At 38.2% G+C, this 27,994-nt stretch overlaps 1 protein-coding gene across 3 annotated transcripts in view; it reads left to right on the forward strand.

The window, feature by feature from the left end:
- Nucleotides 1-27,994, forward strand: part of ASL (argininosuccinate lyase) — a 122,998-nt gene that overhangs the window by 561 nt on the left and 94,443 nt on the right. For all 3 annotated transcript variants that reach the window (XM_053707443.1, XM_053707442.1, XM_053707444.1), the window contains exons 2-5: nucleotides 1,474-1,514; nucleotides 12,686-12,880; nucleotides 18,387-18,470; nucleotides 24,142-24,198. In XM_053707443.1, coding sequence (XP_053563418.1) covers nucleotides 1,503-1,514; nucleotides 12,686-12,880; nucleotides 18,387-18,470; nucleotides 24,142-24,198 — 348 coding nt within the window. In that variant the 5' untranslated portion in view covers nucleotides 1,474-1,502. The remainder of the gene's footprint in view (nucleotides 1-1,473; nucleotides 1,515-12,685; nucleotides 12,881-18,386; nucleotides 18,471-24,141; nucleotides 24,199-27,994) is intronic.

Genomic DNA, 27,994 nt, shown 5'->3' on the forward strand with positions numbered 1-27,994 from the left:
GTGTCTTTAGCAGTCTATGTCAGCAATGTTTGTAACTATCTATCACACAGATGGCTAGAAATATGTGCACACTCCCGAGCTCACCTACCAAGAGAACTAAGCGAAATTGATAATAGACGTAAATTGGAAACTTGTTTAAAATGTGATAATCTAGCCAATCCATTGAAGTTTAATTTTGACTTTAATGTCCCTTTAAGTAAAATTAGTTTAAAATTATGTTGAACTTGTTGCACATCATATTTCCATATTAATGTATGATAGACACTGTACAGTTGTCTATATTAGTTGACAGAGATATGTCTCACAAATGTTTAAAAAAGGAAAACCATAGATATATTCTGCAAAGCATCATCTATTTTACAAGAAAAGTCTTACACTTTTCAATTAATATTTAGGAAGTACTTTAGTTTCCATGTCCCTTTGTGGGTTTCCCCTAATTTCTTCTTTATAAAACTGCATAGACATATATGAACACCGAACTGTGATTTATTTTTATATTTTAAATCTGGGTTGGCCAACTGACGGCCCATTAACTTCATGTGGCTCTTGGCTCTCATTTTTGTGGCCCCAGGGAAAAAATACAGCTGAAAATGTATGCCACAGTTTTTGTGGTCTCAGGTAAAAGCAGAACTAAAAAACTGTGCTTTGGGGACTTCTAGTTGATGGGGAAACTCAAATGAGCCCTCTGAAGGGGATATAAGCAGATAAAGGATAACCTAACCTGCAATACCTAAACCTGGCCCTATGGCACTGGACATTTTTTAGGAAATGTATTACTTGTGTGTTTAATATCCATAAATTAATATGCATTCCTAAGGCTTCTACAATATTGATTTGTGGCCCCTGTGTATTAGAAAGTTGTCTCTAACTGATTTAAATATATGGCTGAAGTTTCCTTGGTTGTGGAAAGCAAATGGTAAATGTGTATATATAACGTTTACAGAAGCATAGATAGATATTTACAAATACTTTCTGATATACAAGTCAGTGTATTCAAACTGATTTACATTTTAACTGGAAAATTATTATTTTATATATTCCAATAAAAATTATCTAGTTCAATGTTTTGTAGAGTATTTCCATAAAGTATATTATAACGTATTATACTTTGGTAAATGTATTTGTTTATTTGTATTGATTGTTCAAGCATGACAAAGGAGTTGCCTTTAGCTCATCTGCATCAGTGGTACATTTTATCTTACTTATAGGATGGTCATAATATGCAGATAATAAGTCATCTCTTTTTGAATTACAAGTAACAGTTTTCATTGTTTCATAGTCTGATCTGGTTTCCAGTTGTAGTACCACTGGATTGATATATATAACATTTGGGCACCTTATCATTTAAATGTGATTATTATAAGTAGGAGGAACTGCTCTTATACCATAGGATTTGCTGACATCCCTATAGATTAGTGTTTTCATCCAGGATAATGTCATGATAACATTATTATTATTTTTTTTTTTTTTAAGGTTGTACTTGTGCATACAAATTAAAAACCATGGCATCTGAGGTAAGTGCTTTGTACCCTATATACAATCATACTAGTCTGCTTCAATTGTGTTCACGTACACACATTATTTTTTCATTCAGTTAAATGAAGAATAGATTCATTTTTAAAACTTAATTTAATTTGCTGCCCCCCCCCCCCCCCCCCGGTATCATGAGACAGCAGCCAATCACAGACTCATAAACATATACACTGTGAACTACTGCCCATGCTTAGTAGACGCTAGTGCCTTTATAAAGTGTACATATAATTCGACTGTGCATAGTTTGATAATATAAGTAAATTGAAAGTCTCTTAAAATACATACCTCTATCTGAATCATGGACGTTTAATCACTTTAGTGTCCCTTTAAGACATTTTAAAAAGAGTATGTGTTTAACATGCCTTGTATTTCATATGCTGAAGTCATTCAAACTGTCTGTTGTGAAATAAATGCACTTCTTATATACAGTTATATTTAGGTATCAATCCCGTACATATGTTGTAGAAATGGGCACTAAATTCCTGTCAACCGTCCACTGTAAAACATGCACAGCCGTCTTCTGCTAGTCTTTTGTTTCTGTCTTGTGACTCAGATTAAATGACACACCTTTCCTGTTTTACAGTTTTGATTCATACACTTGCATGAAGGACCTTAAAACAAACTTAATGGCCTTTTTTTTTTTTTGAACGTGACAATTTATGATTAGTATTTTCTGACACATGTAAAATAACAAGAAAGCAAACATTTTTACATCTTTTGACAAAATCCTTTGGTTGACTTTCTGAATGTTGCTGGTTATTGTATAGGCTGATAGATATAGATTTTGCTGCACATGGTTTACTGTACACAGTACAACAGCTGTTTTTTTCCAAACATTAACAATATTTATAGTGCTAAAGTTTATTTAGCTAAGGATAGTGTGCTACTTTCTTACACTGATATATATGTCAATTTATCATGAATGTATAGTTGCTGACTTTTTGCATAACCTCATTATTTTACAGTACTGAGATAATTTTGCCAGTTATTTAGTTTACAAGCACATAAATATAATTCAAGGATATAAAAAGCTAATGTTTTATTGGTCACCCTTTTAAAATAAGGATGGAAAGATTTGACTGGGGTTAACTGCCTGTGACTCTGGTGACAGTGCAGCTTCCTGAGAGTGCTGGTTTGCACCCAGGGCTGTGCATGTTGCAGGGTCATATGATGTGTACCCGGTCCGGCCTGAGAGTGCTGACCCCACCCGTGTTTTGTATATGTTTGGGGAAATTACATAAGTCTGTGCACCCTCCATTTTTTCACAGTTGCTTTTTTTCACAGTTGTTTGATTGTGAGCCTGCATTGTGTGGCTTTTTAGGGACCCAGGTTTATTTGGAAGAAACCTTGACGAGGTACCTGGGCTTTTCCCATTTGGCCAGATGCGGTAACTAATTATTCCATTGCTGCTTTTTATCTTAGTTGAGAGCTTGTGAGTGAGTGCTGGACTTTTTCTGTGTGTTTATATTAAAAACATTTATTTTTTGTAATTTTTCCTTGTTTGGGCCATGCACCCAGGCCTGACTGGGGTTAACTGCCTGTGGGTCTGGTGACAGTGCAACTTCCTGAGAGTGCTGGTTTGCACCCAGGGCTGTGCATGTTGCAGGGTCATAGGATGTGTACCCGGTCCGGCCTGAGAGTGCTGACCCCACCCGTGTTTCGTGTATATATATATATATATATATATATATATATAGTACCACCCCACTATAGAACCTCACTGTACCACCTCTGTATAGTACCTCACTGTACCACCTCTGTATTGTACCTCACTGTACCACCTCACGATTGTACCTCACTGTACCACCCCACTATAGTACCTCATTGTACCACCTCTGTATAGTACCTCACTGTACCACCCCACTATAGAACCTCACTGTACCACCTCTGTATTGTACCTCACTGTACCACCTCACGATTGTACCTCACTGTACCACCCCACTATAGAACCTCACTGTACCACCTCTGTATAGTACCACACTGTACCACCTCACTATTGTACCCCCCAGCACCCCCAATTCAGAATTCCTCAGTGCTCTGAATATGAAAAAAAACATATACTATAAAGTATGGGAGTCTGCACAATATAGAGTTTGGGAGTCTCTACGATATAGAGTTTGGGAGTCTGTACCATATAGAGTTTGGGAGTCTGTACCATATAGAGTTTGGGAGTCTGTACCATATAGAGTTTGGGAGTCTGTACCATATAGAGTTTGGGAGTCTGTACCATATAGAGTTTGGGAGTCTGTACCATATAGAGTTTGGGAGTCTGTACCATATAGAGTTTGGGAGTCTGTACCATATAGAGTTTGGGAGTCTGTACCATATAGAGTTTGGGAGTCTGCGCCATATAGAGTTTGGGAGTCTGCACCATCTAGAGTTTGGGAGTCTGCACCATCTAGAGTTTGGGAGTCTGCACCATCTAGAGTTTGGGAGTCTGCACCATCTAGAGTTTGGGAGTCTGCACCATCTAGAGTTTGGGAGTCTGCACCATCTAGAGTTTGGGAGTCTGCACCATCTAGAGTTTGGGAGTCTGCACCATCTAGAGTTTGGGAGTCTGCACCATCTAGAGTTTGGGAGTCTGCACCATCTAGAGTTTGGGAGTCTGCACCATCTAGAGTTTGGGAGTCTGCACCATCTAGAGTTTGGGAGTCTGCACAATATAGAGTTTGGGAGTCTGCACAATATAGAGTTTGGGAGTCTGCACAATATAGAGTTTGGGAGTCTGTACAATATAGAGAGTATGAGAGACTGCACAATATAGAGAGTATGAGAGTCGCACAATATAGAGAGTATGAGAGTCGCACAATATAGAGAGTATGGGAGTCTGCACAATATAGAGCGTATGGGAGTCTGCACACACAATGCTAATATATATATATATATATATATATATATATAATATTTATTTATATATCAGCAAATAATTACTAGAATGACAGACCTATACTCAATAAGCAACAAGGTGATAAACGGTCTCAAATAGTCAAGAGCATTTCACAGAAATGATAGGCATATACAGAAATTAGCATTAGCTATACAAAATTATCAATTATATCAATGGTTTCTAAGTTGACATGAGCTATACCAGGTGTTTTGCGTCACAGCCAAACATATGTTATACATAACAGTATTAATGAAAATCATATGTCCAGACTAACTAACTCTAAAACACAATCTAGCTAGCACTCCAACTTGGAAGCAAAGGATAAATATATGGAAGAACACGTTGGGCACTTATGGGCACTTTTGGTATTAGTGCAAGTGTTAGCTCTTATTTCCCGGAGCAACTCCAGAGCTGGCTATTGCTCTTCCTACACAGGTCTGTATAAATCTGGATTTTCTATAGTATATTTTAATACAGGTTTTTCCTGTATTGCAGGTAGAGGAGTCAGTGTGTCTATTTGATACATTTTTTAATTATTATTTTTTATTTTATTGATGGCATGGTCCATTTAATACCTTTTTTATCTCACGTTTATAATAAATCTTACGTTTTAAATCGCTAATCTATTACACAGCACACATTTGTTCCACTATCCCCCGCAAGTGTGCCACTATATGCTTCTCTTTTCCTTTTTTTCTTATTTCATTAACGTCTCCCTTGGTGATGAGAATAAAATATCTATTAAAAAGGTACCTTAAAAGAAATCCACTTGAACATGGAATCAGAGGACAGTTAGTTACCATAAGATGAAGGAGGTGTAATCAAGTGATCGGAGTTCTCCGATGCTTCATAGGCTAATAAACTCACGTGCTATAGTGTTCCAATCCTGTCGCCATAATAATGTATCCACAAAGCCTTCAGCGGACTTATAATGTGGCAAACTTTTGTTGTCATGGAAACGATGCGGTGTGCTTTCAAGCAGATATACGTGCTTTTGATGTAAACAGTGATTCTTGATCTACTGTTTAGGTGGATTCGATTCCAGCGATATTGCTCTTTTGGAAAGCGTGGATAACTTGAATACACATTTCTGAGTGTATATGTAGAAACAACGTGGCCTTTCTCCACCGTATCCGTAGATACTCCCAGGAGCAATGCAGGCAGATGACACTTTTCTTAAAAAGGCTGTATTGATTAAATAAAAGCGATGAAGATTCCTTTGTTGCAGTAAGTAAGGTCTACGAGTTTCACCCTCACAAGGGCTTTATCAACATACTTTTTGACTGCTAGGTGTGCTTGATTTATAGCCATACAATGGATTTGATTGGCTGTTCACGATCTTCTCTGATTGGATATCAGATTCCTTTAAGTTTTAAGGTGGTATTTTTAAGGTGGTATATATATATATATATATATATATATATATATATATATATATATATATATATATACATAGATAGAATGTCCTTTTGAAATAATAGGAGACAATACAGCCTTTTTAAGAAAAGTGCCATCTGCCTGCATTGCTCCTGAGAGTATCTACGGATACGGTGGAGAAAAGCCAAGTTGTTTCTACATATACACTCAGAAATGTGTATTCAAGTTATCCACGCTGTCTAAAAGAGCAATATCGCTGAAATCTAATCCACCTAAACAGTAGATAAAGAATCACTGTTTACATCAAAAGCACGTATATCTGCTCGAAAGCACACTGCATCGTTTCCATGACAACGAAGTTTGCCACATTATAAGTCCGCTGAAGGCTTTGTGGATACATTGTTATGGCCGACAGGATTGGAACACTATAGCACGTGAGTTTATTAGCCTATGAGGCATCGGAGAACTCCGATCACATGATTACACCTCCTTTCATCTTATAGTAACTAACTGTCCTCTGATTCCATATTCAAGTGGATTTCTTTTAAGGTACCTTTTTAATAGACATTTCATCACCAAGGGAGACATCCCTATATTGTTCTTATATGTCAGCGCTTTTTATTTTTGTTCATTAAAATATATGTATTTCTGAAGAATCTTTTGGTATATACTCATGTTTTTATATATTTGTGTATTCACATTCTTATATATTATTTGTGTTCTTCCATATATTTATCCTTTGCTCTCTATTTGGAGCGCTAGCTAGATTGTGTTTTAGAGTGTATGATATTTTATATCTGCTTGAGAGGGGCAGATTTATAGCTTGGCTTTAAGGGATAATATATGTTAGCGCTCACTTACTCTGTTTTACCAGACTAACTAACTGTCAAGCTCACTAACCTCATATGTATAATTATTACATAGCTTACAATGAAAAAACCTTCTATAAACATAGAGGGGCCACTCTTGGACCCTTAAAGTGATGGTAAATCCTAGCGTTTGTGAAACGCTAGGATTTACCATAAGAACAAATAAAGGGGACTTTCAGTCATGAAGTATAAAATACTTCATGCTGATAGTTCCTTTATTTGTTTGAAACGTTTGCCGCACTGAGCTCAAGCAGCCCACGTCAGAACGCTATTTTGCTGAGAGGTGACATTTCCACCTTTTAGCAAATAGCCGTGCGGCCCAGCTGGTGCCAAGCTGAATAGCCTGCATGGCTATTGGCTAAGAGGTGGAAACGTTGCCTCTCAGCAAAATAGCGTTCTGCCATGGGATGCTTGAGGAGCTCAGTGCGGCAAACGCTTCAAACAAATAAAGGAGCTTTCAGCATGAAGTATTTTAAATGCTAGGATTTACCATCACTTTAAATAATCAAACATAAGAAGGGTTAATATTTTAAACAAGGTAATCCCTCCTAAGGAATTTAGAAGAGCTAAATATAATAATGCACATAGCTATATATCATTAACTTATTAAAGAGTAATACAAGTTAAACTAGATAGCTGGCAAGATAATATATGTATTACCATTAATAAATCCCAAAACCTGATGTGTATGCACGGTGTCTATTTAGATAGGTAATATGTAATGCCATACAATGGATAGCAGTGTTAAACCTGTACTTATGCAGGCTAGTTAGTCCAGGTCTACTTTGTAACAACATGTTACAGCAGATTACTTTAGTTTAGGGGGGCAAGTTAAAGTATCAGATACATCATCTGTTAAACATATAAAGGTCATAGAGGTATATAACCCAACTAGGGTTCCACAACTAAAGAATATGGTTATGACCCATCAAACTCTATCTCTCTGACTATAATAACATAGCTATACCTCACTATCCTGGGCATAGCTATACCTCACTATCCCGGGCAGCAGATGTGGAGGTGAGGTACCCCACATTAACATAGAGAGGTATTTTGATATACAAGGACATGATAGCGGATATTTGAGGGCTCCCAAACATCTAATGATAAACAGGTAGATTTTAATGACAGTCACCTCTAAGCATCAAATAATAACTATTATAATAAAAACTCACAGCATTATTACTTTTAAAATAAGCAGCATCCGGACAAAAAAAGTAGGTACATATCATAGAGAAATGCAATGAGCTCTGCTAACTGGATAACTATGAATTTTAAACATTGAAAGGGAATTGACAATCACATAAGTTTAAAACAAACAAACAAATAAAAACAGTCTAGGAAGGTAGTTAGGGAGCACACCTACATCTCAACTTACAGCTTAGGATTTGTTACCTCCATAAGGGCTTCAGCGGTCAAACAATAATTGTTGTCATAAACAAGTCCCACAAAGTGACTTACAGGTATGAATAAAATAATATTAAATGCACCCAGACTGTACTGTCTTGATGATATGAGACTCTTGTATGTTCTTGCGCCATTTATGTCTAAGGGGGTGACTCAGAACCTTGCTTGACTTAACCTATGCCAACTCTGCGGCATGGCCTGAGGAGAGGAAACCAACTCCAAAATCTTTTACCGGATCTCCAACAAGTGGAGGGAAAGGCTGACGCTGAATAAGTAGACGAGCATTTGAGTATCAAAAAGTCACTAAAGCCCCACACAGTTTATGACTCTTGACCGGTCACCTTAATTGTAATACATCGTTCCCTGGGCTTTAAGGTCACTGTATTACAGATGAGCTTCCCATCACAAGACCTCTACCACATTGACAACTGTTGGAAGCAGGCTAGGAGACACAAGATCCATGTCAGCTGGGGTTCTGACCAAAGAAGCCACTTTCACTGCATAGTCTTTGATGTTATGGTCATCTTCCACTGTACACAAGTTGCCACATGTATTTAACATATTTACACACCATTAACTAACGTTGTGTCTTGCACTGCTCCACCATGTACCTCAATATCACTTTTGAAGACTGAGATTAGCCGCTGCTCCAGATTTAAAAAGTGGTCTTGAAGAAGGCTTAATAACTTCCCATCTGTCAATATCCATCGTCGGCTATCATAGTCGGTATATATAAGTTGGAATTGCCTTCTCGCTTCCTTGATAGAAAGAGGTAGATATAGAACAGTTTAAGATCTTTTTACCTCGAGCACCGAGGGGGTTAGGTAGTGGCCGGTTTTGAACAACCGCAGCTGCGACAATAAGATGCACTAACATAAGGGACATATGTCCCTATAAATCCCAAAGCTTTGACTAACAAACAAACTGTGTAGTACTTTTATGTTGTATAATCATTAAATATAAATTTGACCCTCAAGGCTCTCCATAATGAATATAACCCTAGCAAATATTATTTAGTGTATTGTATGCATACTTTTTAAAGGGACATAAAAGTGTATTTGAACATTTTACTGTTGCATTAGTGCATGACTCAAAAAGGAATTATACACCTGGTAAAAATCAAAATTGGAATATGTGCATAGCCTCCAATTCCTAGCCATTTTAACCTTAATAGCAGAAGTGCATTGCCTCCTGGGAACAGAGTTAAATTGAGTTTAACTCCTTTGGGGAAGTTACATACATAGGCCTAGTTTCTATGAGGAAGTAAAGTTTGGAAACTGGTGGTAAAAACATTTATCTCCATTAAAGTCAATGGAGAATTTTTATGCTGCCACCAGTTTCCACACTTTACCACCTCAATGGAAACCTGGCCATAGTTAGAGATGTGCAATAGTAAAATCTTTGTGTTGGATCATTTTACTATTGTACTTACCGAAATATCTATCTGTGATTTTGTTATTTTAGAACAGATAGCTCCAGATCTTACATTATTAGGAAAGCCTTGGCACGAGTGCCTATGTCCTAAAATGCCTTGTGACAGGTTTTACACAACACATACTGGTCATTTGATATGCAATATACGTCTCTGATCTTCTGCCTTCGGCTGGTTCTGATAAACTTTCTCAGTTTTGCAATAGCACAGGTTATCCTATAAAGGGTCAGTCTTGTTTCAAAGGTAAAAAATTGGACATGGCTTACAGAAGGGGTTATAGAAAAATTTCACAATCTCAGATTACACTTTAAAAATAAAATCGCATGAACGTACGTGTTTAGGATTTGTGAAAGAATGCATTTTTATTTACTCAATTGTTTTCTAAATATAAAAGCATACCAAAGGGTTTTGTAATGTATAACAAATGTATAAAAAAAAACTATATAAAAGTATTTTACTGAACTAACATTTAGGCAATGAAAAAGAGTTTAACTAGATAAAATAGTATTAATAATTAGTTTACTTTTATATATACTTTTTATGCTATTTTTTTTTTTACATACATCACTGTTTTGCAAAACAGCACACCAAGGGTCAGTATACATTAGTCACAAACAAATTGTCTGTTTGTTGCATGTAAACCAGTACATTTTAATATATTTTTTTTCTAAAAACAAAACATGTCCCTGTGCAGTTTTGTTTTTCTATTTGTGAGGCGTGTTCCTGTCCACAAACAGATCTGTCAGTGGGCATATTTCCCAATCAATTAGCTGTGCACAGATATGTACTTCCTGTTTCAAAATAAAAAAAATCTTTGTCTACAATTTCGTAATATAAAAAAAAGAGAAAATAAATTAAAGGTTTAAATAGAACTTGTTTCATGCACATGTTAACAATTGTAGAGTTTTAAGAGATAGGAAACCTATATAAAAAAAATTATAAACATACAATTTAAAAAAACTTTCCATTTTACTTATATTATCACATTTTCTTCATTCTCTTGATATCTTTTGTTGTAGGAGCAGCGGTACACGACTGGGAGCTAGTTGAATACATTGGCTAGCTCCCAGAAGTGCACTGCTGTGTATGTCTTTCAATAAAGGATAAAAAGAGAATGAAGCAAGTTAGATAATAGAAGTACATTGGAAGTGCTTTAAAATGACACTTTCTGAGTTATGAAAGTTTCATTTTGACTTAATTGCCCATTTAAGTGCCATTTTATTTTCTATAACCAGCAAATAGTGTAGAATATGTTATTCTTGGAAATTAATAGCTACATCTGAAATCAACAACCCTTTCCACAGCTTAGCAACTCTGCAGTGTATTTACAGTAAAATAATTTTGAAGGGCAATTTTAAGAAACACTCTGAACTGAAGGATGGGGAGTTTAAAATATATTAATACTAGTCAGAGGGCAGTCTAATTATTTTTTAAACTACAGATGTAGAAACAACCTATTTTGTAACTCTTCTTTTATATAAATATTTAAGCTACAGGTGTAGCAATACTATCATTTTAATGGGCTACTATCTTAAATATATTATTAACCCCTTAACCGCAATAAACCTAATTACCCTATTAACCCTTAAACCCCCCACATTGCAATAAACCTATGTACCCTATTAACCCCTAAACCGAAAAACCCCTACATCGCAATAAACCTATTTAACTTATTAACCCTTTAAACCGTCAAAAACCCACAACGCAAATAACTATTTAAATAACTAAGTACACTAACCTAACACCCCATTAAATAATCCCAAATTACCTAAACTAATACATTCTAAAGTTACAAAAAATAAAAAAAAGGCTAACATTACAGAAAATAAAAAATCTAATTACCAAATTTAACAAATTAAACCTAATCCCTATGAAAATAAAAAAAAAAACCAAAATAAAAACACCCACTACTCTAAGAATAAACTACCAGTAGCCCTGAAAAGGGCTTTTTGCAGGGCATTGCCCCAAGATAATCAGATCTTTTACAAAAAATATACATTAACCCCCCCCCCCCCTTCGGTGGATTCTTTCACCACCCTGCCATTTTAGGAATTCTTTTGTCCTCGCGCTGCCAACAATCCATTGAGGATGCGTGCGCAACTGCCGACTGCGATGGACATTACAAACGCAATTATAGTATAGAGTGTTTGAGAGCAGGTTAATAATCCAAAAATGTAGTAACCAATTAAAAAAAATAATAATCTAGTTGTGGCTCCCTGTTTCCTGGGAATTATTCCAATTTAGAGTATTGTCTTTTTATTGATACACTGTGTATTTAAGGGAAATTAAAGGGACATGAAACCCAAATGTTTTCTTTCGCTATTCAGAAAAAAACATACAATTTGAATCAACTTTACAATTAACTTCTATTATTACATTTGCTACATTCTCTTGGTGACCGTTGTTGAAGGAACAGCCGTGCATTATTGGGAGGTAGCTGAACATATTAAGTAAACCAATGACAAGTATCTGCAGTCACCAATTAGCAGCTAGCTCCTAATAGTGCATTGCTGCTCCTAAGCCTAAGTAGGTATTCTTTTCAACAAAGGATACTAATATAGCAACAACAACATAAAAATAGTAAAAGTAAATTAGAAAAATGTTTACAATTGTATGCTTTATCTAAAGCATGAAATTAAAAATGTCATGTCCCTAAGTGTAGCCTTCACAGACACATATTATTATTTACCTCTGAAGAGGAAACCTGTTAGACCATAAAAATGTGTGTTGTTCTATTTGACAATATGATAATATATAAAAAACAGAATTACTCAATGTTATTATTTTGAAACCTAGGATATGACACCGGGGTGGGGCAGCATGTTGGCAGGTCAGGGGTGTGAGTGACAAGATGTGGGTACAAGTGATCTTCAATTAGAATTGTGTGGTTCGATGGGGGACAAGCAATCCTAGATAGTGGAAAAGTGGTCTCAGGTTTTTCAATGTCAAACTGGGATATTATTAGAAATTGGGATGGATGGATAGTGGGCAGATTTTCTCTTTTATCTACTGTATCTATCAATCACTATTTCTCATCGTTTTAGTTTCTCATACAATTCATATTTTTAATGATTTATAAAATTAACATTTCATTGATTGCCAAGACAGTTCTTATTGTAATTTATTATCCAGCATTATAAACAGTAACATTTTTAATGAATTCCTTTTTCTGTGCATCAGGGTGACAAATTATGGGGAGGCAGGTTTGTTGGCAGCATCGACCCCATTATGGAGATGTTCAACTCTTCAGTGTCCTATGACAAGAGGATGTGGTCTGCTGACATACAAGGAAGCAAGGCCTATGTCAAGGCTCTTGAAAAAGCAGGGCTAGTCAGCAGATCTGAGATGGAGCAAATTATCACCGGCTTGGATAAGGTAATTTACAGTTTTAAAAATCTGCAATTACTTTTTATAACATGACCAAACAATTCTGTTTTACAGTGTAAAAAAAAAATGTCTTTAGTCCTGTAATGCTTGTGGGATATTTCCCTATCAGATCAAACTTGGCCAGTAGTCTTCTTATCCCGGCTTCAAGTGGAAGGATAGGAAATTTCCCAGAGCAAAGTGAGTGTAAGAAATTAGGTAAGCAGTACTCACGGTAGACAGGGTAGACCTTCACGGCAATAAGATGAAGGCAGAGAATGGTCAGAGACAGGCAGAGTTCAGGAACAGAAAGGCAATCCAGCAGTATAGCAGTTCCGGGGTAAACCAATAGATTGGTCAGGAACAGGCAGAGGTCAGCAGCAAAAGGTAATCCAGCAGTTTAGCAGTTCAGGGGTAAACCAGGCAGAGTAGTCAGACAGGCAGAGTTCAGCAATGATAAGGCAATCTAACAATAAAAGGGTTAAACAGGCAGAGTAATCAGACAGGCAGAGTTCAGCAATGATAAGGCAATCCAGCAATTCAAGGGTTAAACAGGCAGAGTTCAGCAATGATAACGCAATCCAGCAATTCAAGTAATAAAGCACCTAGGAGCACACACAGTAACACCTATACTTGGGCAGTGAATGTAAGTTGTGCAGGTACTTACATAGGCGCCAATTCGCGCCAAGGAGGACTTCAAAAGATCCAGCTTGAGAGGGGAATAGACCATCGCCGCACGCTCACAGCAACCGCCGCGTCCCGGCCAACAGCCAGAGCAGCACAAGTAAAGCACGGAGCAGCATGACATAGCCCCCCACTCAAGGCTTCCCTTTGGGAACCAGAGTCGGCCTCGAAGGGTGAGCAGCATGGAACTTGGAGACCAAAGATGGAGCATACACATTACGGGCAGGAACGCTCCGCCACAGAATATCACTTCCAGTGTATGAGTGTAATGCTCATGGGATATTCCACTATCAGACCGAACTCGGCCATTAGTCTTCTTATCCCAACCTCAAGCCGGAATGATAGGGAATATCCCAGAGCAGAGAAAGTTCACAAGATGAGGTAAGCGGCACTCACCACAGGATAGTCTACGGCCGCAACAGGCAGGGAGTCAGAGAAAGGCAGTTCAGGGGTAAACCACTAGAAAGGTCAGGCAGGCAGGGCAATCCAGAGCAATAGGGGTTAATCAGGCAGAGTAGTCAGACAGGCAATGTTCATCAACGATAAGGCAATCCAGAGCAATAGGGGTTAATCAAGTAGAGTAGTTAGACAGGCAGGGTTCATCAAAGATAAGGCAATCCAGAAAATAACGATCTATTACACCCAGGAGCACACAAAGTAACACCTATACTTGGGCAGTGATAGATCGTTATTGAGCGACTTACATAGGCGCAGGATTCGCGCCACAGGAATCAGGACCGGCATCTGAGAGAGGAGCGTGCGGCGATGAGGTCAGCGCCGCACGAAACCGGAGCCAACACAGCCCCTGACAACAAGCAGGGAAGCAGACGCCGTGCCTCTAGCAACAGCTAGAGCGGTGTGGCGTGACAATAAAGTATTGGAGCTGCCTGTGCCTGATTCTGGAATCCAGGATTTTGGCAATCTCATACTCTGGTTTGCCATGAATCAGGAGTGGAGGAGGAGGAGGTCTGAGTCGAGTATACCTATTGTTGACGTAGGGTTTGAGCAAGGAAATGTGAAAGACTGGGTGAATGTGCAAGGTCTTAGGCAAGGCCACTCCGTAAGCAACAGGAGAAAGTCTTTTGAGGACTTTATAAGGAACAATATACCGAGGTCCGAATTTGTGACAAGTTTGAAGTAAGCGGATGTGTCGGGTAGAGACCCAAACATGATCACCTGCAACAAAGGCACAAATATTGGCTCGATGATGATCAGCAAACCTCTTATATCTGGAGATGGTTGAGTGTAACTGAGAGCGTATTCGTTGCCAATGGGTAGTGAGATCAGTGAAGCGACGTTCTGCAGCAGGGACTCTCGTGGATTGAGCAGAAAGCGGAAAAACACGAGGTTGATAACCAGCTGAGTCCTGGAAAGGAGAGCATCGTAGAGAAGAATGCCAATAAGTGTTCTTTGCAAGTTCAGCTAGGGGTAACAATCCAGACCAATTAGTATGTTGTGAATTGACATATGCTCTAATATAAGCTTCAAGATCCTGATTGGTTCTCTCCATCTGCCCGTTAGTCTGGGGGTGATTACCAGAGGACAAAGAAACGGTGGTTCCAAGCAATTTGCAAAAGCTTAGAAATAAATTGAGGTCCTCTGTCAGAGACGATATTTAGGTATACCTTGTAGTCGTACCACGTGTAAAAGAAAGAGTGGACACCTATACTTGGGCAGTGAATGTAAGTTGTGCATGTACTTACATAGGCGCCCATTCACGCCAAGGAAGACTTCAAAGGATCCGACTTGAGAGAGGAATAGACGTGCGGAGATGACGTCATCACGCACGCTCACGGTAACCGCCGTGTCCCTGGCAACAGCCAGAGCGGCGCAAGGAGATCACGGAGCAGCGGGACAAGTCCCTGTTAGAATCTATAGAATCTGGAGCTACATTCCAGCAGATGAGTTGGTCTTTCTGATTAGGTCTGTCGGGTCTCCTCAACAAAGATTGATTTGAAAAACCTTGTTTAAAAAGGGTATCAAAAAGGACCCCACCCTGTCACCTTCAAGGTGTTTACCAACTAACCGATAATTGCTTTAGCACTATGAATATGTTACAGCATTGGTGTTTACTTTTTTTTTGGGGGGGGGGGGCAGGTGTCAGTTAAGAAACCCATACCCACCTCCACCGAAATATCATAAAACATCTCTTTTAAAATTCTGGTCTCCAATCGTTCTTTCTGGCGGTGAGTTTATTATTTGTAAAATTGCAATACACAAACATCTGTACAAATCCAGATACATGTGTGTTGTATTTCCTAATAAGGGGTAGATTATGAGTGGCGCGTTAACTGTTGCGCGCAAGTGATTAGAGGTTTATCTCGGGAGTTTGCATGCGTCAGAAGTAGCGCACGTATTACAAGTTGAAAGTAAACATGTTTGCAGAGCGCAATTGAATTTAACATGAGTTGGGTTAGCGCGACCTCAGAGTTCCAAGCGCCAGATTACAAGTAAGGCATTAACTGTTGCGCGTAAGTGATAAGGGGTTTATCGCTGGTGTTTGCTAGAGTACAGTTACTCATAAAACTGTCTAATAAATAGTTTTTTTTTGTTTTGTTTTTTTTAAATTGCACGAAAAAGTTTTATAAGGGCTCAAAGATATTTGGTCTCAGGTGTTAGAAAAATATGGCAGGAAAAGGGGTTTAATATAGAGATACATACGTACACATGTCTAAATATGTATATATATATATTTATATATATTTATATGTTCTTATGTGTGTACATATGTATTTATGTGTATATATGTATTTACAGACATATATAGACATATAAAGAAATGCATTGGAGCCCTTTGCAATTAAGTAGATGAAAACATGTAAAAAGCATATTTATGCAATATTCATTTTTAATAAAGTGTTATACTGTGTATGTATATATAAAAAATGGGAAAAAGAGACAGAATACCGGACTGGTAGCCAAATGTCAGGATGAGTTTATTCAGCAGATAGTGGATAGCAGCAGCTTCATATTATCTGACATGTTTCGCGCATGCTCTCATGCGCTTCCTCAGAGATAATTGTTAGAGTGCCACAGATGAGGTTAAGTAAGGTGAGAGTGTTAATTGGTTAACTCCCATTGGTCTATACTTGAGTGAAATGTTGAATAGACATTAACCCCTGGCACTGCAACAAATATTACAGAGATGAAATATTGGCATTGGATTCTACTAAATTTTACAAATATATATAAAATAATTTCTTGTGCAAACATGTTCTCCAAGACAACATATAGGAAAATGTGAAAATATATATATATACAAAAAATACAAAAGAATACGAAAAAATAGAAAAAGAAGAAAGAAATACAAGAATGAGATGCAGGAAATGCAAGAAATGCAAAAAATGCAAGATAGATGCATACTAGTTACTTTCTATACAAAAGCTGTATACAATATACAATAATTAAGCTAGAAAAGCAAGAATAGTAACTGTGAATATAGCATAAACAGGTACAGTCAAGTTCTTTCAGTATGACATGCACGCTACCTGCTAGGTAATAATTGTGTGTCCTAATTTGTTATATGCTACTTTTTAAAAAGATATACTTGTAATTAAAATTAAAAACATATCAGGGATACCAACACTGGATTCCTGCCAATCCTTATATTGTATATTAATTCAATATATGAGTCTGTATTTAGACATATGTATAAAAGGAATTGCAGGAAACTGTGGGATTCTAAGATCCTATAAATCTTACTTTTACATATGCATCCATATGTGTCCCCGCAAATGCATACCAGTTCACACTGGCGTGCATCCTCAGGGGCACACACACATGCTGGAGTCAGGTAATCACCTCAAAGCTAATTCAAGATGATATTGTTTCAAATATACGTACACATGTCTAAATATGTGTGTGTGTATATATATATATATATATATATATATATGTTCTTATGTGTGTACATATGTATTTATGTATTTTTATGTGTATATATATATGTATTTATGTATTTTTATGTGTATATATGTATTTATGTATTTTTATGTGTATATATGTATTTATGTATTTTTATGTGTATATATGTATTTATGTATTTTTATGTGTATATATGTATTTATGTATTTTTATGTGTATATATGTATTTTTATGTGTATATATATATATATATATATATATATATATATGTATTTATGTATTTTTATGTGTATATATGTATTTACAGACATATATAGACCTATAAAGAAATGCATTGGAGCCCTTTGCAATTAAGTAGATGAAAACATGTAAAAAGCATATTTATGCAATATTCATTTTTAATAAAGTGTTATACTGTGTATGTACTGTAAATATTTTACATTCCATATATAGAAATATGTATTTATGAATAAGTATAACATATTCTGCTATGTGAAGAACATTGGGATGTGAAATATTCATATTTTCATGTTTGGTTAGCGCACTTGAGAAAATAGATTGTGTTTGCGTGCAACTAGGGTGTAGGGTTTTTTTTATCCACTTTTCTTCTATTCTACCTGTCTTTTTGTGCGTGTCGGGTTATCGCTTGTGAGAAAATGTTTTACTTTCAACTTGTAATATGCACACTACCAGAAGTATGCAAAGAGCTTACTTCTAGTTAGCGCGGGAGCGCAAAATACCACTCTACTCGTAATCTAGCCCCAAATTAGGTGCTGGAAAGAACCGAATGCTGCAGACCCTGGGCATTTGTAGGATTCAATTAGCTAATGAGTAACAAATTGCAATGTCCTATCTATCCTATCTATCTTTCGTCTGAATAAAAAGGTTTAAGCAGTATTACCCAATTTAAGTTAGATTCTCTCCACCTAATTTTGTTGATATGTAAGATTTCTTTCTTTGCTTTTTACAGATCCATGAAGAATGGTCCAAAGGGACTTTTGTTCTGACAAAAGGAGATGAGGATATACATACTGCAAATGAGCGCAGACTTAAGGTATTCACTTCCTTGTTATAAAGCTTGGGACTTTGGTAAATATGTTAACAGTTAAGGAACCAGCCTACAAATGTATGAGCCAGAAATTAGTTTTAACCCATTGGTTGTTTGTAACACATTTAAAGGGACAGTAAACACTTTGATATGGTAATATAAAATGATAAATTATATACATAAACAAACTCTACAATATACTTATATTATTTATTGTGTCTTCTTTTCCTGTAATTCCATTCTGATATTGTAAACTTTTCAGTTCCTGCACACTCTAGTCGCCTATTTATAACTGTCTCTTATTGGCCATAGCGGAGGAGGTAACCTAAGTTACAACATGCCAGCTCCTATTGTTTTATAGACACTTATTTTGTCACTATTTAAACATCTAATGAAACTTTAAACAATACATTCACATGTTATTCTCAGACTTATCTTTTTTTTTGAAGACATCATTCTATCTAGCATGTATTTAGAGTTTAATGTCCCTTTAACACACTTCTGTGATTTAAAGGGACTTTATACACTAGATGTTTCTTTGCATAAATGTTTTGTAGATGATCCATTTTTATATAGCCTATACAGCTTTGTTTTGTTTTTTTAAATGTTTAGTTTTGCTTATTTTTAAATAACATTGCACTGATTTACAGAGTCCTAACCAAGCCCCAAAGTTTTAGGAGAATACTGATGTATACCTATTCCAGCTTGCTCATGTTTGTTTAAAGCATATTTTCATATGCAGAGGAAGGAGGAGAGTGTCTGCTATTTCCCACTTGCAGTGGGTGTTTCAGCTAACCTTTTTAAGACCTAGATTTGGAGTTTGGCGGTAGCCGTCAAAACCAGCGTTAGAGGCTCCTAACGCTGGTTTTGGCCGCCCGCTGGTATTTGGAGTCAGTGATTAAAGGGTCTAACGCTCACTTTTCAGCCGCGACTTTTCCATACCGCAGATCCCCCTACGCCATTTGCGTAGCCTATATTTTCAATGGGATCTTTCTAACGCTGGTATTTAGAGTCGTTTCTGAAGTGAGCGTTAGAGCTCTAACGACAAGATTCCAGCCGCCTGAAAATAGCAGGAGTTAAGAGCTTTCTGGCTAACGCCGGTTTATAAAGCTCTTAACTACTGTACCCTAAAGTACACTAACACCCATAAACTACCTATGTACCCCTAAACCGAGGTCCCCCCACACCGCCGCCACTCGATTAAAATTTTTAACCCCTAATCTGCCGACCGCCACCTACGTTATACTTATGTACCCCTAATCTGCTGCCCCTAACCCCGCCGACCCCTGTATTACATTTATTAACCCCTAACTTGCCCCCCACAACGTCGCCGCCAGCTACTTAAAATAATTAACCCCTAATCTTCCGACCGCAAATCGCCGCCACCTACGTTATCCCTATGTACCCCTAATCTGCTGCCCTAACATCGCCGACCCCTATATTATATTTATTAACCCCTAATCTGCCCCCCTCAACGTCGCCGACACCTGCCTACACTTATTAACCCCTAATCTGCCGAGCGGACCTGAGCGCTACTATAATAAATGTATTAACCCCTAATCCGCCTCACTAACCCTATCATAAATAGTATTAACCCCTAATCTGCCCTCCCTAACATCGCCGACACCTAACTTCAATTATTAACCCCTAATCTGCCGACCGGAGCTCACCGCTATTCTAATAAATGGATTAACCCCTAAAGCTAAGTCTAACCCTAACACTAACACCCCCCTAAGTTAAATATAATTTTTATCTAACGAAATAAATTAACTCTTATTAAATAAATTATTCCTATTTAAAGCTAAATACTTACCTGTAAAATAAATCCTAATATAGCTACAATATAAATTATAATTATATTATAGCTATTTTAGGATTAATATTTATTTTACAGGCAACTTTGTTATTATTTTAACCAGGTAAAATAGCTATTAAATAGTTAAGAACTATTTAATAGTTACCTAGTTAAAATAATAACAAATTTACCTGTAAAATAAATCCTAACCTAAGTTATAATTAAACCTAACACTACCCTATCAATAAAATAATTAAATAAACTACCTACAATTACCTACAATTAACCTAACACTACACTATCAATAAATTAATTAAACACAATTCCTACAAATAAATACAATTAAATAAACTAGCTAAAGTACAAAAAATAAAAAAGAACTGTTACAGAAAATAAAAAAATATTTACAAACATAAGAAAAATATTACAACAATTTTAAACTAATTACACCTACTCTAAGCCCCCTAATAAAATAACAAAGCCCCCCAAAATAAAAAATTCCCTACCCTATTCTAAATTAAAAAAGTTACAAGCTCTTTTACCTTACCAGCCCTGAACAGGGCCCTTTGCGGGGCATGCCCCAAGAATTTCAGCTCTTTTGCCTGTAAAAAAAAACATACAATACCCCCCCCCCCCCAACATTACAACCCACCACCCACATACCCCTAATCTAACCCAAACCCCCCTTAAATAAACCTAACACTAAGCCCCTGAAGATCTTCCTACCTTGTCTTCACCATCCAGGTATCACCGATCCGTCCTGGCTCCAAGATCTTCATCCAACCCAAGCGGGGGTTGGCGATCCATAATCCGGTCCAGAAGAGGCTCCAAAGTCTTCCTCCTATCCGGCAAGAAGAGGACATCCGGACCGGCAAACATCTTCTCCAAGCGGCATCTTCGATCTTCTTCCATCCGGAGCGAAGCGGCAGGATCCTGAAGACCTCCAGCGCGGAACATCCATCCGGACCGACGACTGAACGACGAATGACTGTTCCTTTAAGGGACGTCATCCAAGATGGCGTCCCTCGAATTCCGATTGGCTGATAGGATTCTATCAGCCAATCGGAATTAAGGTAGGAATTTTCTGATTGGCTGATGGAATCAGCCAATCAGAATCTAGTTCAATCCGATTGGCCGATCCAATCAGCCAATCAGATTGAGCTCGCATTCTATTGGCTGATCGGAACAGCCAATAGAATGCGAGCTCAATCTGATTGGCTGATTGGATCAGCCAATCGGATTGAACTTGATTCTGATTGGCTGATTCCATCAGCCAATCAGAAAATTCCTACCTTAATTCCGATTGGCTGATAGAATCCTATCAGCCAATCGGAATTCGAGGGACGCCATCTTGGATGACGTCCCTTAAAGGAACAGTCATTCGTCGTTCAGTCGTCGGTCCGGATGGATGTTCCGCGCTGGAGGTCTTCAGGATCCTGCCGCTTCGCTCCGGATGGAAGAAGATCGAAGATGCCGCTTGGAGAAGATGTTTGCCGGTCCGGATGTCCTCTTCTTGCCGGATAGGAGGAAGACTTTGGAGCCTCTTCTGGACCGGATTATGGATCGCCAACCCCCGCTTGGGTTGGATGAAGATCTTGGAGCCAGGACGGATCGGTGATACCTGGATGGTGAAGACAAGGTAGGAAGATCTTCAGGGGATTAGTGTTAGGTTTATTTAAGGGGGGTTTGGGTTAGATTAGGGGTATGTGGGTGGTGGGTTGTAATGTTGGGGGGGGGGTATTGTATGTTTTTTTTTACAGGCAAAAGAGCTGAAATTCTTGGGGCATGCCCCGCAAAGGGCCCTGTTCAGGGCTGGTAAGGTAAAAGAGCTTGTAACTTTTTTAATTTAGAATAGGGTAGGGAATTTTTTATTTTGGGGGGCTTTGTTATTTTATTAGGGGGCTTAGAGTAGGTGTAATTAGTTTAAAATTGTTGTAATATTTTTCTTATGTTTGTAAATATTTTTTTATTTTCTGTAACTTAGTTCTTTTTTATTTTTTGTACTTTAGCTAGTTTATTTAATTGTATTTATTTGTAGGAATTGTGTTTAATTAATTTATTGATAGTGTAGTGTTAGGTTAATTGTAGGTAATTGTAGGTAGTTTATTTAATTATTTTATTGATAGGGTAGTGTTAGGTTTAATTATAACTTAGGTTAGGATTTATTTTACAGGTAAATTTGTTATTATTTTAACTAGGTAACTATTAAATAGTTCTTAACTATTTAATAGCTATTTTACCTGGTTAAAATAATTACAAAGTTGCCTGTAAAATAAATATTAATCCTAAAATAGCTATAATATAATTATAATTTATATTGTAGCTATATTAGGATTTATTTTACAGGTAAGTATTTAGCTTTAAATAGGAATAAGTTATTTAATAAGAGTTAATTTATTTCGTTAGATTTAAATTATATTTAACTTAGGGGGGTGTTAGTGTTAGGGTTAGACTTAGCTTTAGGGGTTAATCCATTTATTAGAATAGCGGTGAGCTCCGATCGGAAGATTAGGGGTTAATAATTGAAGTTAGGTGTCGGCGATGTTAGGGAGGGCAGATTAGGGGTTAATACTATTTATGATAGGGTTAGTGAGGCGGATTAGGGGTTAATAACTTTATTATAGTAGCGCTCAGGTCCGCTCGGCAGATTAGGGGTTAATAAGTGTAGGCAGGTGTCGGCGACGTTGTGGGGGGCAGGTTAGGGGTTAATAAATATAATATAGGGGTCGGCGGTGTTAGGGGTTGCAGATTAGGGGTACATAGGGATAACGTAGGTGGCGGCGGTTTACGGAGCGGCAGATTAGGGGTTAAAAAAAATATGCAGGGGTCAGCGATAGCGGGGGCGGCAGATTAGGGGTTAATAAGTGTAAGGCTAGGGGTGTTTAGACTCGGGGTACATGTTAGAGTGTTAGGTGCAGACGTAGGAAGTGTTTCCCCATAGCAAACAATGGGGCTGCGTTAGGAGCTGAACGCTGCTTTTTTGCAGGTGTTAGGTTTTTTTTCAGCTCAAACAGCCCCATTGTTTCCTATGGGGGAATCGTGCACGAGCACGTTTTTGAGGCCGGCCGCGTCCGTAAGCAACTCTGGTATCGAGAGTTGCTTTTGCGGTAAAAATGCTCTACGCTCCTTTTTTGGAGCCTAACGCAGCATTTGTTTGAACTCTCGATACCAGAGTTAATTTTATGGTGCGGCCAGAAAAAAGCCCGCGGAGCGTTAACAGCCCTTTTACCGCCGAACTCCAAATCTAGGCCTAAGAGAGCTAAACTGGGAGCTTCTAAGTAAGTTTGTAAACCGTTTTATACTGGATTTTTAGATCAAGACCTGGGCATATTATTCTTTATAGTAGTGTCTATTACATGCAGTTAAATGAAAATTGGTGTATACTGTCCCTTTAAATACTTATATGCCTAATTTGAGTTTATTTTAATTTTCTTGTTTTTTCTTGTTTGGTTTGACTTTTTTGTTTTAAAAAATGTACAAAATATCTTTGTTAACATCAGTATATCAGACCGGAACTGGGACCTGATACCTGTGGTGAAACATCACTATGAGGGGAAAAAAAAAAGCCAAATATAATCACACCATGGGAATGAGATGTCTAACTTATACTATGATGTACTGGGTTATTAATGCTTATTGATATGTAATGTGATGTTTTCTGCTTAATAAAAAATATTTTAACATAAATACTTATATGCCAGTATTGTGCACTAAAGTGAGATTTAACCCCTATCAGTAAAACGCAGGTCTTTTTCAGTATATGTTCCATATAGTATTAAAATAGAGAATAGCAGCAACATCTCAATGAACTACATTGTGCCTTCTGTGCATTGAAAGCATCAGTGTATCAAAATCTAATTGTGGGCATTTACATTTTAATAGGAACTGATTGGAGAAGCTGCTGGGAAGCTGCACACTGGAAGGAGTAGAAATGACCAGGTTTGTTATTGCTTCTGTGATTAGTATTATTATCTATACATTTTTACCATTTGTTTTGTGTGTAAAACGCAAGACCACGTTTTAATTAGGCAATAATAGCTACTGTCTAAGGGTGCTGACTTTCAGATAGGAATCTTTATGCTGGTAAAGAGATAAAACGATCCACAGGCCAAGCCTTCCTTGTAATCACTTAAAGTGAATGTAAATTTTGATGCTAAAGTGCCCGGTTTTTAAAACTTTGATTAAAAACAGGGGCACTTTAATTCATCAATATTTTCATTTCACTCCTGTTGTGAAAATAAACTTACTGTTTAATCTTCACAGCAGCTCCAGCTTCCTCCACCTGTTTCAAAGCCTCTTCCTGGGTCTAAAATGAGGTATCTGGCTTCCTCCAATCAGAGCAGTGAATCAGACACTGAATCCCCCGGGGGGGAATCTGTGATTGGAGGATGACCTATCAATCATTTCTGACATCAGAAATGGCTTGTGAGACCGGAGGAAGCAGCAGCTGCTGTGTAGTTTAAAAGGTAAGTTTTTTTGTCACAACAGGAGTGAAATGTAAATTTTGATGAATTAAAGTGCCCCTGTTTTTAATCAAAGTTTTAAAAACCGGGCACTTAAACATCAAAATTTACATTCACTTTAAACAGATGGTACACAGATTGTAATAGAAAATGCTTAATTATGCATAGTATAACAACTCTGCAGTATACTTATTTATTTTGTCCCCTTTCCTGGAATTTTAAATCGGAAAAGTGTGGATTTCCCAGTCCTGAAAACGGAAAGAGCACATGGCAGCCTTTCACAAGCATAACCTTGCCACATATCTGTCCCTAATTTCCAGTTTGCTATTGTATCATTTCTGCTTAAAGTGAATTTAAACTTTGAGGAATGTGTGTCTGTTTTTTTAAATTCTATTCAAGACAGGGCACTTTCATTCATCAAAGTTTACATTTTAGCTGTTTTGTTAAAATACTTACTTTGTCTTCTTGCAAAGTCGGAGCAGCACTTCCCCTGCCGTCGCTTGTATCTTCTTACGTCAGCTATGACAAATCCGGCTTCCTCCAATATATATATATTTATGGATACCTGTATCCCTAAGAGGGGGTAAGTTATTGGGCAGTTACTGCTAGGACGTGAGGAGTGGCTCTATGTTATGTTTTACACTTTCGCCATGCTCCCTTCAGCTTGTGTTACTAAGAGACAGCCAACAGGGCGGTTTAGTCTGTTTCAGCAGTTATAATACATTCTAAAATAATGGCTGACAGGGAGGTTTATTTATCTTCAGTATGGGTGTTCGGTTTGAATGAATGTCCCTACTCACAAGGGCTTACGGTCCTAAGATCACCACCGATTGAAAGGGTTATTTTTATTCAGTATGCACAATGTTTGAATGTTATATGTTCCCGACGGCTTACAATGCTAAAGGTAGCAGCCGACAGGGAGGCTATGCTAATTCAGCTCGAGTTTGTGATGCCGAATGCATGTTTCTACTCCCATTCGGTGTATAATACTAAATCAGTAGCCTACAGAGAGGTTTTTCTTTTTTCTGTTCAGTACTACGGTGTGCATGACTGTTACATGTCCCTGTTCCCAATGGATGATTGGTGCATGTTTGGTTTCCTACGGCTTACAATTAACAACCGACTGGGAGTTTTTATACTGTTTCCACATGACAATGTTGTGTATTGACTTCGCTCCCTATGGCTTCTAATATTACTTTTGGCAGCCGAACAGGGAGGTTTTTATTATCTCTGCATGAGTAGGTGTTGCTTAAACGGTATACATCCCTGCTCCTCACAGCTCTCATTAATAAACTAGTAGCCGATGGGAGGGTTCTTCTCTTCGGACTCCACTTTGGTAGTCGACAGAGAGATTTTTGATAATTTATACCGACTGTGTAATCTCTCCCAACGGCTTGTTTCACTTTGGAGCCTACTGGGAGGTTCGTTTATTACTCTTATAGGCCCACGTGGATTGTTAGCTCTCCCGGCAGTTTCATTTTCTTATACTTAAGCCGCCCGGGAGATTTAGTGGCATACGCCCACGGTGGGCGGGGCTAAGATCCGCACCTTGGTTTGCACGCCTTTTTGACCCCAGAAGTTAGTTTCCAGATGTCTTCTCTGCTTGTACGGCAGAGAGGCTTTTGACACGGTTTGGAACATATTTCTTAGGTGGGATACGCCCACGATGGGCGTAACTACGATCACCGCTTTTTGTTTAAACACCTTTGACTTCGGTTGATAGTCGCCAGCTGTCTTCTTTGCTTGTTCAGCAGAGAGGTTCTTGGCACTGTTCAGAAAGTATTTTTTTAGGTGCTTGGTTCAGCATATTCCCCAGCAGCTCTACTATGGGACGCCCTCTTGCTGCGTTAGATTAAAATATGCAGCAGCACAATTTACACAAGCACACAGAACTTAAGAGTGTTCTTTCCTAATTAGGATCCTGTTACTTTTTTTTTTTGAGTAAGCGTTGTTGGTTTCTTCCTTGCTGCAGAGAAAGCGCTTAGGGAACTATAAAGGTTTTGTGACCGAGGTTTCTTTCACAGTGGTTGCTATTTCAGGATATAAGTACCCAACAGAAAACTGTCTAGTTCACTTGGAGTCCCCACCAATTATTGATCAGGGGTAAGCACTCCAAGAAGTCTGCTGCTGCTTCCAAGTCAGCATGAAGGGGTTACTGCTGGCCCAGGTCCGGATAAGAAGTGGGGCGTTCTTACCTTGTGTAAGGGGCCTCTCTTTCATGAGAATAATTGGTCCCGTTCCCATACAGGAACAGGGGCTGGGGCTTCTTCACGTCTGTTTTTGTATTTTCAGAAAGGAGGGAGCCCTCAGACCTATTTTAGGCCTCAGGAGTATGTCCAAGTTTCTCGGAGTTCCATAGTTCTGGATGGATACTATTCGCACTATCCTTCCATTTATCCAGGAGAGTCAATTTCTGACGTCATTGGATCTAAAAGATGCATATCTGCATGTGTCTATCACAGGGTTCTTCACTAGTTCCGGAGATTTACCTTTCTGGACGAACATTTTCAGTTTGTGGCTCGTCCTTTCGGTCTAGCCACGGCTCCCAGAATTTTCTCAAAGGTTTTGGGGTCTCTGCTGGCGGTTCTGAGACTGCGAGACATTGCAGTGGCGCCTTATCTGGACGATATTCTGATCCAGGCGTCGTCCTATCTTCTAGCAAAGTCTCATACCGACATTGTTCTGTCTTTTCTGAGCACTCACGGGTGATAAGTGAATCTAGAAAAGAGTTCGCTGGTTCCACAGACAAGGGTTCCTTTCTTGGGAACTCTAATAGACTCTCTATCCATGAAAATCTTTTTGACGGAAGTCAGAAAGTTAAGGATTCTGACTACATGCAGATCCCTTCAGTCCAATCCTTGGCCGTCAGTGGCTCAGTGCATGGAGGCACTTGGATTGATGGTAGCGGCAATGGACATCATTCCGTTTTGCTCGTGTTCATCTCAGACCTCTGCAACTGAGCGTGCTCAGACAGTGGAATGGAGATTATTCGAATTTGTCTCCTCCAATAGATCTAGATCAGGAGACAAGGGTCTCTCTTCTATGGTGGTTGTCGCTGGATCATCTGTCCCAGGGGACGTGTTTCCGCAGACCCTAATGGGTGATAGTGACAACGGATGCCAGCCTGAGGGGATGGGGAGCAGTCTGGAACTTCCTGAGGGCTCAGAGTGTATGGACTCGATCGGAGTCTCTACTTCCCATCAATATCCTAGAGTTGAGAGCACTATTCAATGCGCTTCAGGCTTGGCCTCAGTTGGCTTCGGCCAAATTCA

Source organism: Bombina bombina, chromosome 3 (genome assembly GCF_027579735.1).
Source record: "Bombina bombina isolate aBomBom1 chromosome 3, aBomBom1.pri, whole genome shotgun sequence".
NCBI classification, from domain to species: domain Eukaryota; kingdom Metazoa; phylum Chordata; class Amphibia; order Anura; family Bombinatoridae; genus Bombina; species Bombina bombina.